The sequence below is a fragment of the Glycine soja genome, chromosome 18 (genome assembly GCF_004193775.1).
Source record: "Glycine soja cultivar W05 chromosome 18, ASM419377v2, whole genome shotgun sequence".
Lineage (NCBI taxonomy): Eukaryota > Viridiplantae > Streptophyta > Magnoliopsida > Fabales > Fabaceae > Glycine > Glycine soja.
This window is the reverse complement of record NC_041019.1, coordinates 27,847,563-27,861,951: the sequence shown is the minus strand read 5'-3', so window position 1 is coordinate 27,861,951 and position 14,389 is coordinate 27,847,563. Positions and strand designations below refer to the sequence as shown.

General features: G+C 34.2%; 1 protein-coding gene across 1 annotated transcript; it reads right to left on the bottom strand.

The window, feature by feature from the left end:
• Positions 1–11,811: 11,811 nt before the first annotated feature.
• On the bottom strand, positions 11,812–12,504 carry LOC114397142. Its single transcript, XM_028359256.1, has one exon. It carries the CDS (start codon positions 12,502–12,504, stop codon positions 11,812–11,814), a length of 693 nt encoding a protein of 230 aa, XP_028215057.1.
• Between the last annotated feature and the right edge of the window lie 1,885 nt (positions 12,505–14,389).

Below are 14,389 nucleotides of genomic sequence, written 5' to 3'. Positions count from 1 at the left end.
CCTACCAACATAGCTACAAAATGAGATGCCAAATGTATGCATGTATCTTTTATTTTGGGAGTGATGCATGTATACATGAATCCTTTTTTCTTTTCTTTTTTTATATTTTATTACTATTATTATTTTATGAATGCATGACATTTTGTTTTATGCTGAATGATATTTTGTGCAAAATAAAAAATGCATGTGATGCATAGACATATTACTATGTTTCTGCACTAAATGTTAGGACGAAAAATGAGAAAAATAAGAAGAAAGGTATGTTCCCCATGTGTCCTATCAAGATAGAAATCTAAGGTAAGGAATTTCTATGGCCATAACCCTAATTTGGTAGGTCACTAAGCTCATCTAGAAGTGCAAGGTTCCATTGGTGGATCTAGACTCCTAAAGATTTGTTGGTCTCCAGATTGTCTTTGTCTTCAGACTAAGATCCAGCCCATGACTTAGCCATAAGTAGGGAAATGCCCTCTCAATGTGACTAACCCATAGTACTAGTAACAATCTAAACGGTAACTCAACAATCGTCAAGTGAGCATGGAGCCCCTCAATAACTGTCATCAAGATGTCTTCTAGCCCTAGGCTTGCATAGACTCGGGTATAGAGCCCAAAAGTGTGTGAGGTAAAAGTGACAGTGAAGTGTGTGTGGGGAACATGCAAACCTCATAATCCTAAAATTACCCAAATCTGCAAAAGGAACAAACAAAACAAATATATACAAAAAGGCTTCTATCCTAGAGTGACATATAATATTTATAAAATAAAAAATAACCAAAATATATAAATAAAAGAACTCATACAACCAAGACACAAAATATACAAAAAATAAAGAAAAAAAGGGTAGCATAAATATTTATAAAATTATAATTTTGCGCAATTAATTATTTTAGGCCCAACTCTCAAAAAAATTCCCTAGCAGAGTTGCCATCTGTCGCAACCGAGATCACGACGAGACGACATAAATTTTTTATTTAAAATGGAGTTGCCACTAACATTTTAAATTAAAGGAAAACATTAGAAAACCATTAAAAAAATCTTTGGAACCAGAAATGTGTTCGGGAGTCTATTACACACAGAGAAAGTATTAGCACTCTACAATGCCCGTAGAAAATGGTACCTCTAATTAATTGCACAACATCATTAATTTTATAAATATTTACTTTAGCCCAAAAACATATTCTTGAATCTTATTATAAAAAAGCCCCTTTTTTATACTCTATCAAAACTTAGCACAAGGATTTAAGCTAGCAAATGGTTATTCTATAAACTCTTATGATTTGAAAACATTAAAGGTAGAATTGCTATCAATTAATATTATCAAACCATTGCATGAAGTAAAAAGAGATTATTTGGAATCGCATCCATCATAAGCGAGTAGACTAAAACACTCAAAGTTATAATCCATAATTTTTATTTTACCATGAATTACATTTGTTGCTCTTGATTAAAAGAGATAAAATTATGAACTTGATTTCCGCAACATATATAATTCATTGCAAAATAAAATATGCTAGGAACTAAATTTAGAATTGTAGCAAGAATTTTCTGCATCATCTACAGAGCAGGTGGAGCATAAGGTTAGCACATACATACATTCAATCTAATTTATTCCTTTTGAAAATTTATTTTTCTTTTATGTATAAAGTAAAAACAAGTTAATCCACATTCAAATCCTAGAAGCTATGACACACACACACTCACGAAAAGAATGATAGCAAGAATAATAACAACAATCAACATATATAAGAACCAAGCAAATTAACATAAAAAAGGAAATTATAGAAAATATATATATGAACTGCACGTAATGAAATGGAAGAGAAAGAACAATGTACTCCATTCATTTTAATGAGCCAACATGAGAAATCGTGTAATGGAGTAATTCAAAACCTTGTGTGTGCCTCTTTAATCGTTGCACTGAGTTATAGCCGTCAAAACTTTTAAATATGTCTTCGCATTGTGAAGAGCTTTCGCACTTCTCTCTATTTTTCCGTTCATTTTCCTCCAACCTTTTTTTCGGTATGTAAGTGTGGTTTTTATAGATCTCTTCTAGGTTTTTGTTGAAACCACTTAATCCCACTCATCCACTTATTTTTCTCCACTATCCATTACCTGTCAGTTAGTTACGCAACCAACTTATCTCTTTTGACTCAGTCTCCTCTTATTTAACTGACCATTATCTTCTAAAAAATCTTCTTTTTGTACCCGAAGATATTTTCTAATGATATGATCTTCTCTTGTAACCACATCTTATTTTTATATTTATTTAATATTTTAAAAAGATTAAAATATTCTTCTGGATAAAATTGATTATTCACACTAGACCAAAAAGGGCTTGGGAGACATGTATATTAGACTAGACATTGAGTACCTATTCAATCCCATTAAAGTCCAAAGTAACAGGTCGACTAGGTACTAAGCTAGAGTAGGCAAATACCTTTTTGGACTCACGTGGGGTGATAATCGAAATTACTAGCAATCGTGAGATTATGCCACTTAATCCTCCTTAAAGGATGAATTACCTATATGGTAATTAGTACACACAAGTCCAAGGTTTTAGGGCCCAATAAGATTGGTATAAAAGGGGTAGGACCTTCAGGTTAAGATGATTGTTCATTGAATGCACATTTATGATCTATATTTATTGCTCTAAGCCTAACTCCTGCTTGTGCACTGGAGTTCCTTTTGTAAGTACCTCATTTCGGATCAAATCATGTGGGCAAAGTGAAGAGAAAGGACCGACAAGGACCCTTCTGCACAAAGAGCAGTACTCAATCCTATTTGTGACCGGAACATTCTTAAAACTAAAATTAGTAAGAGTTTCCCTATGATTAACAATGTTTAAAAAGTAACCAAATGGGTTGAATTTATTAATTATTGAATAAAAATATTAAAATTTAAAATAATTATAATTGTTTAATAAGTAATTAATTCTATAAAAATGTTTGGAAATTAAATATTTTTTAATAAAATCATTGTAATTTTGATATGACATTTTCAGAAATTTGGAAAGATTTTATTTTAAAATTCATTTTAGGGCAAACAAAAAATGGAGCACAAATTTCTGAAAGTACAATTATATTTTTCAATTGAATTTATGGAAGAAAAAGAACAGTTTTTTCAATAAAGGAAAAAATTACAAAAACAATTCAGAAAAAACGATAGAATATCATGGAAAAATAATGAGATTCTCTAGATCCACAAGTTGGCTGTAATTCATCATAGTCAACACTCGTTTTATAATCACCATTTTGAATAACTTTTACATTTTTGGATTTAGAATTTCAAGATATACAAAACCCCTAAAAAAGTGATGTAGACTTGAAATTTAGTGATCTTTGTAGGCCCTCTAACAATTTTGAGAACTTTTTAATACAATTTTTTGGTTTGAATATTGAACAAAAAGTGCTGGCTTTCAACTTGGTTTTGTCCCTTTGCTTTTTACAGATTTAGGGTGTGCCACTTTGCATAGAAAGAGAGTGAAAAATATGAGAAATATACAATAAAATAATATAGGATTCATACTTTTACACTCTACTTTAATTTAAAATTTTCATCTTAATTCATTGTTTTTTTCATTTCTTTCCACTCTGTGTTAGTCTCTTTTCTTGCAGCATTAAAAGCTTGTTAAGAAGGGTGAGTTCCCTGTTTAGATTCTGTCTCCATGGCTTTTTTAACTGCTTCATCTGAAGCTTGTACTTTCAATGTTCTTTCATATCTAGAGTTAGACCTTTACATGAACTGTGACATAGTTTTGTACTTTCGATAATGTTCATTCATTTATAGAGTTGTCTACCATTTTCAATGTGCTCCAAAGAAAGAAATTATTATATACCTAAGCTAAGGACCTTTTATTGGTGTCATGAACATTTTTTTTTAAATGAATTAGGAGTTTTTTTTTTTGTTACAATCAATCACCATTTGGATAATGTCTCCTACAAACAATCAAACATGCACAGCTTCTTTAAAGTCTCTTCTAATAAATTGCTCCCTGTAAATAAATAATAGTACTTATGACACAAGAAAACAACAAAAAAATTGCATTTCAAACCTGCACTAGCTAAAAAGCAAACATTTTATCTTCAGTATGGGCAATATCTCCATAGCATTTATGTTTTTAAACTTCCGAGACATGATAGATTACAGCACCCCCATGTCATCAACTCAAATTGGTCCAGCAGCAGTTTTATCTTTTGCAAGTATGGATGACTTTGTTTAAAGTTAAAAAAACCAACTTTAAAATAACCGTTTTTTTAATAAGTTGAAAAAACACAGAAAACTGTTTATTTTAAGTAAAAACAGTTTAGATAAACACATCAGAAAATCATAAAATTACTTCTTTTATTTTATTTTAAAAAAGCACTTATTTTGAAAAATAAGCTTAAACAAACTAGCCCTATATTTACCGATGAAAAGGTAAGAAAAGTAAGAAATAAACAGGGAAAGAGAAGTTAATGGCAGGAAAAAAGCATGGAATGAATTGTTGAATGCAAGAAAACACGATGATGCTCAAAGCTGTTAGATTTACTAAATTTGATATGTATAGCTACTCTATATTGGGTAGCATGCATATATGTTAGATTTACCAAAATTGTTGCACTTGCTCTGTCATAAAATAACTGCAAAAATTTTGTATGATTTCACTCAGATGTATGAACAATGACAAGTGAAGTGCCCAAGTTGCACGACTTAGTTATAAAATGTTCAAATACTCATTCAAATTCTAGAGCATACTGAATACATGAAAAAATGTCAAATCAAATTCACTTTAATATAATAATGCAATATGAAATCAATTGTGCCGCAATCCCCTTTGTATGAACTGATTAAGATTGTATATAATAAGCAAAAAGAGGGGATAAGGCTAAATTAAGTTAAATAATCAATCCCTTTCATAGATATAGTCTCTTTACAAGTGACGGAATTGATAATTCATAGATTCAATCCATTTTCCAGTCAGCAGTATCTCTATTTCATAGTACACTAATCTTTTGGCAAACTAACACTAACCAAGAATGATAAAATCCTACTACCTGCATTTTGGTTTTCACACTTACTCCGATTTTGTAGACATAGCGAAAAATTCCAGCACAGCTGAATATGCGCTGGGTTGTGGGCTTGTGGCTATGTTAAGTGACTATGAGTGATCTCAAAAGCAGTGTCTTTAGCCCATTGATCAGCTATCCCCAGAGAAATTCTTGAAAGAGATTGGTCCTTAGGCCAGAGTCTAGAAATATTATACTCATCTGTATAATTCATACTGACCAATCCTGTAGAAATCAAAGACTTGGATAAACTAAAGTGCTAAACAGATAAAAAAAAATGGTTTTGCATGAGAAAATTCTGCATAGTAAAAATAATCAGTAATTGACACACTACTGCATAATTTTTTGAAAATATAGCAAATGTAAAATAATGCTTCTTAGTGAACACAATTGGAAATATTACTTAATTCTAGGTTTATGGCCCTCAAAATAAATACATAGAACAGAATCAACGAATGCCACCAAGATAATGGAACATTTCATAAAAGAAATGATGTCACGCATGGTGGAGGAAGGCATGCATAGTAGAAGAAAAGCAATAAGAAAACACTTACCTCTAATAATATAACTTTCAAACAGAAACAAAATAAACAAAGAAGGAGAACAACATTTCTACAAATTGAAACATAGCTGTACAACAAATTCAACGAACAGTAAACTTCATGATAAGCGGTCTAAATCAATGGAAATAATGCATACATTGGTTACTAGCAAGATTCAATAACTAAGATTCTCCGGGCAAACAAGTTAAATTAAGGAAGTTTTGGTAGACGGAAAGTTTTTACTTTCCCAGAAATCTTAAAGTGGAAAACTATGATTCTCATGTTTGGTATGCCATTAATAAACAAAACAAAAGAATTACCAGGAAACTATGATTCCTGAAAATCAATTTTAGCTCATTTTCCCGAAAAAATATTCCCAAGGAAGTGGAGGACAAGTTTTAATTGTGTATTTTACATGAATCTTTAATTCCCACGAAACATATTAAGATTAACCAAATGTATTTTACACATTCCTAGGACCAATGATTCCTAGGAATCGACTTTCCCAGGAATCATGTTTCTCAGGTATGAAAAACTATTCTCCTACCAAACATCCCTTGAAAAAAAGGACAAAGAAGAAGCATATACTGAGTTTTTCAATTAAAAAAATACCTTTTAATTATGCTTTGCCAAAAAGAACTTGCAATTTTCTGAATGCCGTCTAACTCAGTTTTTGAATACATCAAGCTAGATGTTTTAAAATTATTAGACCAGGAAAACCAATTTCCAATAATCATTTGAAATTTATGAAATATGGAAACTCAGAAAAACAACTATTTTCTAGCATTCCCATGAGATGGAATGTAGCCATATGCTAAATCCTCAACATCTTCATGAAGAGCTCTTATTTCTTGCTGAGCATCTCCTATATTTGCGCTCAATAATTCCAAAATGGTTGTGATATGTTCACTTTGTGGATGAGCCTGATCCCCAGCAACAAATGCATTTAATTGATCATTGACATTAACCCAAGACCATCCTCGCTCCTTTATCACTCCCTTTGACTTCATTGACTTTCTTATATGTGCAGCTTCCTTCCATCTCCCCTTGGCAGCATATATGTTAGCCAGAGTAATATGAGTTCCAGCAGAATTTGGATCCAATTGAAGTAATTGTTCTATTGTCCATCTTCCACGGTCAACATCCCCATGCACTCTACATGCTCTAAGTAAGGTAGACCACACAACATCATCAGTATGGAAATGGCATACTTCGTATTATGTGCTTAACTTCAGTCAATCGCTCTGCTCTGCATAGAAGATCAATGAGGCAACCATAGTGTTCTTTTGAAGGACTGATCCGGTACACATTAGTCATTAACATAAAATAGTAGAAACCAAGATCAACCATTCCAACATGGTTACATGCTGTCAGAACCCCGATGAACATTACATAGTCTGGCTTTAAACCAACACTGAAATCTTCTCAAACAAATTAATGGCCTCTTGGCTATAACCATGTTCAGCATACCCATTAATCATGGTTGTCCATGATATGATGTCATTGATTTTCATCCCATTAAAGATTTTTGAAGCTTCTTGTACACTTCCACATTTTGAATACATGCTAATAAGAGCACTATGAACCACATTGCTTCATGATCTATGCTAATGCACAGTAAATGAGCATGCACCTATTTTCCTTGCTCAAGAAGTGCCATACTTCCACAAACACTCAGCACGCTAGAAAGAGAGAATTCATTTGGTTTTGGCCCTTCCCTTCTCATCCATGATAGATAGTCAAAAGCTTCTTTTGCATAACCTCCTTGAGAATAAACATAAATTATAGTGCTCCAAGAGATAATATCTTTTCTAGTTATACCATGAAACACTAGTGAAGTTGACTTTAGCAGCCCACATTTTGAATAAAGAGTAATGATGGAATTTGCCACTGACAAAGCAACTATTTTTTTCTAAGACTTTCTTAACTTCTCTGTTAGAAACTTCAGCTTGCCTGTAAGTCATAGGGTGGTAAGGTGAGGCTACCTTGTGTTTGACACTGTAGTGTTAGAGGACTTTTGTGAGTTGGGCATTACAAAATGAGCTCATCCGTCACTTATTAGTGCCCTGGGCGTGCCAAACCTTGAGAAGATATTTTTCTTTAGGAAGCAAATAACGGTTTTTGCATCTGCATGTTGTACCGCTATTGCTTCCACCCATTTTGTTACATAGTTCACAACCAATAAAATGTATTCATGTGAGTAAGATGATGGAAATGGACCTATGAAATCTATCCCCAGCAGTCAAAAGCTTCGACTTCTAGAATGTTCTACAGTGGCATTTCATTCCTTCTAGAGAGTCCACCTGTTCTTTGACATTTGTCACACCTTTGGACGTATTCATGAGCATCTTTGCACAAGGTAGGCCAATAAAAACTATATTGGAGAACCTTGACATCAGTCCTCTCTCCATTGTAATGGCCTCCGCAAGATGAACTATGGCAATGCCACAATATGCTTCTTGCCTCCCCCCGAGTTACACACCTACTTAGGAGATTGTCTGCTCCAATTTTAAACAAATAGGGATCATCCCACACAAAATATTTAGCATCCCTAAAAAACTTCTTCTTTTAGTGCCAAGTTAGATTATCAGGAAGGGCACCGGTTTCTTTAAAATTAGCCATCTCAGCAAACCATGGCCTTATTACAATGTTGAATAGCTTCTCATCAGGAAACTCTTCTCGAATCTCAAGTCCTTGTGTGGTCACCTCATCAATAGTCAGCTTGGAAAGATGATCAACTACTATATTTTCACTTCCCTTCTTATCCTTGATTTCCAAATCAAATTTCTACAACAATAAAATCCAATGGATAAGTTGGGGTTTAGAATCAGTTTTAACCAACAAATATCTTATAACAACATGATCGGTAAAAACCACAACTTTAGATCCCATCAAATGAGATCTAAATTTTTCAAAAGCATGCACTACTGCAAGCAATTCTTTCTCAGTTGTGGCATAATTAATTTGAGCTTCATTTAAAACTTTGCTTGCATAGTTTATAATGATGTAGTCCTACCCCCAAGGGCAATGGATACAACACTACTTAGACTGGTTTTGTATTAGGGGAAGGCCCTAGGGTTCTCATGAGCTTTAGGGTAGATTTTTGGCCCATTGGCTAAGTATGAACCCACTTATCTTTGTACATATTAGTTAGGGTTTCATTACTTTTGGACCTTGTATTTAGGGCTCCATAGTGTAGGGAGGGTACCCTAGTAATGTAAGATTTTTCAGCCCTTGTATTTTAGGGTACCTAGTCTAGTTTTGTATTAGGGGTAGTTTTGTAATTTCACATGCATTAAATGCACTATTTGATGTGTGTGTTGGGAGAGAAATTTAATTGAATTGGGAGAAGCCCAATCCAATTAAATTTCGGACCAACCTAAGGGGGAGGTGAGCATTTGCTTGCTACACCCCATTGCAACATCATATAGTCACATTTTGTGCATGTCCTTCATGCTTTACATGCCTCATGACACCTAAACACATTTTGGACTTGATCTTGGATTAGTGGGTTGAACCATAGTTGAAATTCACTAATCATAATTAGTGAAATTTTGGCTCCAAATTTGGGTCCACAAATTAAAATTCAAATTCAAGTGAAATTTGAATAGAAATTCAAATTTCCCTCCAATTTTGTGTGACACTTAGGCTATAAATAAAGGCCTTGTGTGTGCATTTTTTCAACTTTGATCATTTGAGAAATTAGACTTCAAAGTTTAGACCTCATTTGAGGCATAAAGTTTGTTCCCCTCTAATGCAATCCTACCCCCCAAGGGCATTGGATAGAAGACTCCAAGAAGATTGGACCAGAGATGCAGGAGAAGGCCCTAGGGTTCTCATGGGCCTTAGGGTATATTTTGGGCCCATGGGCTCAATATGAGCCCACTTATCTTTGTACACATTAGATTAGGATTTCATTATTTTTAGACCTCGTATTTAGGGCTCCATAATGTAGGTAGGGTGCCCTAGAAATGTAGAATTTTCAGCCCTTGCATTTTAGGGCACCTAGACTAGTTTTACATTAGGGATAGTTTTGTAATTTCACATGCATGAAGTGAATATTTGATGTGTGTTGGGAAATAAATTTAACTGAATTGGGAGAAGAAAAATCCAATTAAATTTTATAGGGGGAGGTAAGCATTTGCTTGCTACACCCCATTGCCACATCATATAGTCACACTTTATGCATGTCCTTCATGCTTTACATGCCTCATGACACCTAAGCACACTTAGTGGAGAATCTTGGAATTGATCTTGGATTCATGGGCTGAACCATAGCTAAAATTCACTAATCATAATTAGTGAAATTTTGGCTCCAAAATTTGGCTCCACAAATTCAATTTCAAATTTAAGTGAAATTTGAATAGAAATTCAAATTTCCCTCCAATTTTGTGTGACACCTAGACTATAAATAGAGGCCACGTGTGTGCATTTTTTCAAATTTGATCATTTGAGAATTACACTTCAAAGTTCAGACTTCATTTGAGACATAAAATTTCATGCTCCTTCTCTCTTTCTCCCTCCACTCATCTTCTCTTACCTTCAAGCTCTTATCCATGACTTCCTATGGTGGTGGGTTTGTTCTTGACTCATCTTCTCCTTAAAGTGGCGTCTCCAATCATCTTTCTTCCTTCTTCATTCCACTACCATTGATCTGGAAGATGCAAAGGACTCCATTAATGAAAGGCCTACAAGCTCCATATGGAGCTACATCACCCTTTCTCCCTTTCCCTTCACTCATCTTCTCCTACCTTCAAGCTTTTATCCATGGCTTTCTATGGTGGTGAGCTTGTTCTTAACTCATCTTCTCCTTGAAGTGGCATCTCCAATTACCTTTCCTCCTTCTCCATTCTGCTGTCATTGATCTTCAAGAAGAAAAGGACTCCATTGATGAAGAAGATCCAAGGCCTACAAGCTCTACATGGAGCTACATCATGACATGAAAATTTTTATTTTTTCTTTTGCCCATAACTGCTCCTACAGCATAATCACTTGCATTATTCAAAAGATCTTGGGTGCAGAAATCAGTTTCTATTTCAAAGTATCAAAAGCTTCAAAACATAATTTATCAAAATCGAATGAAACTTCTTTATTCAAAAGATTTATCAAAGGCTTGGAAATCTTAGAAAAATCTTTGATGAAACGCCTATAGAACCCAGCATGTCCTAATAAAATTTTGATGCTTTTGACATTTGTTGGTGGTGGCAATTTTTCAATGACTTCCACCTTGGCTTTGTCAACCTCAATGCCATGCACAGAGATTTTATGGCCCAACCCAATGCCATTTGTCACCATAAAGTGGCATTTCTCCAAATTGAGCACCAGGTTTGTTTCAACACACCGCTTCAGTATAATGTCAAGACTAGACAAACATAAATCAAAAGAAGAGCAAAAAATAGAGAAGTCATCCATAAATACTTCAATACTTTTTTCAATGAGATCAGAGAAAATAGAAAGCATGCAGTGTTGAAATGTAGCAAGAGCATGACATAGACCGAAGGACATCTTCCTGTAAGCAAAATCATCGAAGGGATAGGTAAAAGCTGTCTTTTCTTAATCTTCAGGAGTAACAGTGATTTGATTATATCCTGAATATCCATCAAGAAAATAAATAATTTTTTTGGCCTGCTAGTCTCTCCATCATCTGATCCATAAAGGGTAATGGAAAATGATCCTTTCTGGTGGCTTTGTTGAGCTTCTTGTAATCAATACACATTCTCCAACCCGTAATAGTACAAGTTGGTATTAGCTCATTTTTTTCATTTTTTATAACAATCATACCACTCTTCTTTGAAACTACCTGTACTGGACTTACCCACTGGCTATCAGAGATAGGATATATCATTCTAGCCTCTAATAGCTTAACTACCTCCTTTCTGACCACCTCTTTCATGGTTGGATTGAGGCGTCTCTCTAGCTGAGCTACAAGTTTGTAATCTTCTTCCATTAAAATTCTATGCATACAAAAAGAAGGACTAATACCTGTGAGGTTAAGGTCCAACCAATTGCTCCTATGTTGTCTTGCAAAATTTTCACCAGTCTTTTTTCTTCTTCTTCAAAGAGTCTTGAATTGATGATGACTGGTTTTTGTGAATCACCTATGAGGAAAACATATTTCTAATGTGGAGGTAATGCTTTTAGCTCCATTTTATTGCTCCCCTCGTCTTTTCTTCTTTTAATTCTTCAAAGAGAGATTGGTGGTAAGGAGTTTCTATGAAAACATTTAGCTATTGGAGACATTCTGAATTCTTATTTCCTTCAACTTCACTCATCTCCTCAAATACTTGAGTCAATGCTTTCTCTAACCCATCTTTTCTTTTAATAAACTTCCTAGAGTCAGAAATTGCCTCATCCAAGACATCCACTCTAAAACACTCCCCCTTATCTTTTGGGTGTTTCATGGCTTCGAATACATTAAATTGCACTTCATCGTCTTGGACTTTGACATTGAGTTTTCCATCATCAACATCAATTATAACTTTAGCAGTCTTCATGAAAGGTCTACCAAGAATTAATGGAACTTCATTGTCTTCATCCATATCCATCATCACAAAGTCGAATGGAAAGAGAAATTTGTCAACTTTTACCAATACATCTTCAATAATGCCAAAAGGATGTTTGATAGTTCTGCCAGCTAACTGCAAAGCCATCCTTGTTGGTCTGATTTCAACTTTTCCAATCCGCTTGATCATGGACAAGGGCATTAGGTTGATACTTGCACCTAAATCAAGAAGTACCCTACCTACTGATAATCTCCCAATAGTCACAGGAATTATGAAACTACCGAGATTTCTGGATTTTTCTGGAATGGATTTCTGAATGATTGCATTGCACCCTGCCTTTAGCTCTATTATTTCCTCATCCATGATTCTCCTCTTCTCTGTAAGCAAATCCTTCATGAATTTAGCATATGTTGTCATTTTCTCTAATGCCTCAGAAAAAGGAATGTTAATCAACAGTTTTTTGAAAATATCTAAAAAAACCTGTGTATTGCCTTTCCCTATCTTTCTTTGACGGAGCATGCAGATAAGGAAGATGTTGAACTGGTGGATGATTTAATACAACTTTGCCTTTGTCAATTGTTGGTTTCTTCAATTTTTGCTTCTCTTTTTTGCTTACTACTTTTTCATCCACTTCTTCATTAGTTATCACTTCATCATTTTTCTCCTTTTTCCTTTTCAACTCCTTCCATTTCATCATCTTCAACTCCTTCATTTTTCTTTTTGTCACTACACTCACCATCATCCTTCAAACCAAATATAGTCCTCCTCCTTGTCGTAATCACCTTAGACTGTTCCTTCGGGTTAACCTGTGTGTTTGCTGAAAAAGATTCACTTCCATGTTCAGACAGTTGTTGTGCTAGTTGTCCAACCTGAACTTCTAGATTTTTTAATAAAAGCATTAATGTTTTTTTGGTTTGAGATGGACACCTGCATAAATTGTGATAGAGTATCTTCGATCTTAGATATTCTATTTGGCTGAGCTTGGAGTTGTTGTGGACCCCTATTTGAAGAACCTACATAAGAGTTGTTAGAAGGACTTGCAAAAGAAGTGTTAGTGGGATTAGATTATGCATTATTATTATTTTGTGGTCTCTAGCCATAAGGCTGATTTGTGTGAATCATGCAGGTTTTGATGATGCCAAAAAGAATTTACTTGATAATGGTTGTCATCATCAAAAAGGGGGAGAATGTAAATGTATGAATACAGGTTTTTGATCATGCCAAAGTATAATCAAACAAGATTGCTTCAAGAAACATTCAAGGTTAAGCAAATAGAGATTGCTTCAAGATTAATTCAAGGTCAAGCAAAAAAGATCAAGAAAAAGATAAGGCCTTAGTTTATTTGTTGAAAGAATCTCATTGGTTGATCAGTTTTGGCCTCAAACAGTTATTTTCAAACAAATCAAGGCACTGGTAATAGATTACCAGGCATTGTAATCGATTACCAGAGACAAGATTTCAAATGAGCTTTTCGAAAGGGTTTTTGAAAATTGAATTTTAAATCTTGTAATCAATTACCAGTAACGACACTTCAAAAAACAATTTGAAAAGTCATGACCCTTCAAAATATAATTATGTAATCGATTACCAGTGATAAAATTTCAGAAAAGATTTTCGAAAAGACACATCTCTTCAAACCATTTTGAAAAGGCACAATGGGCCTATATATATGTGTGTCTGACTTCAAAAAGTTAGAGAGATATTTTTTTAAGAGAACTTAATTGTTAAATGCTCTCTAACAACTCTTGGCCAAGCACTTGCAAATCTATTGAGAATTCTTCTTGGAACTTCAATTTGTATCATCTACTCTAAAGGAGATAAATCTTTTTATTCATCTCATAAACTCAGTTGTAATCAAGAGACTGTTTGTCTCTTGGATTGTGAGAATCTTGAACACAAGGGTGAGGGATCCCAAGGTGTGTTCAAAGTTTGTAAAGGATTTACAGAGATAGTGGAAAATCTCAAGTAGTTTGCTTGAGGACTAGATGTAGGCACAGGAAGTGGCTGAACCAGTATAAATTGAGTTTGCATTTCTCTCTGCCCATATCTCAGTTATTTTACTGCAATTTACTTTGTCTTGTGCATTTAAAAGAAAATTGTTAAATTAATGGGTTTTTCTTCTTTTGCATTATGAGCCTATCATATATCTTTTAAAAGGGGGTTAAAATTTGTTAGTGGGAAATTTTGTAAGACTTAATTCACCCTGCCTCTTAAGTTATTGAGGCCACTTGTCCAACAATTTAAACCTGAGCCACCTCTGTAGCCTTGGTAGTTTCCTTGGAAGTTTTGTTGAGGTCTAGCT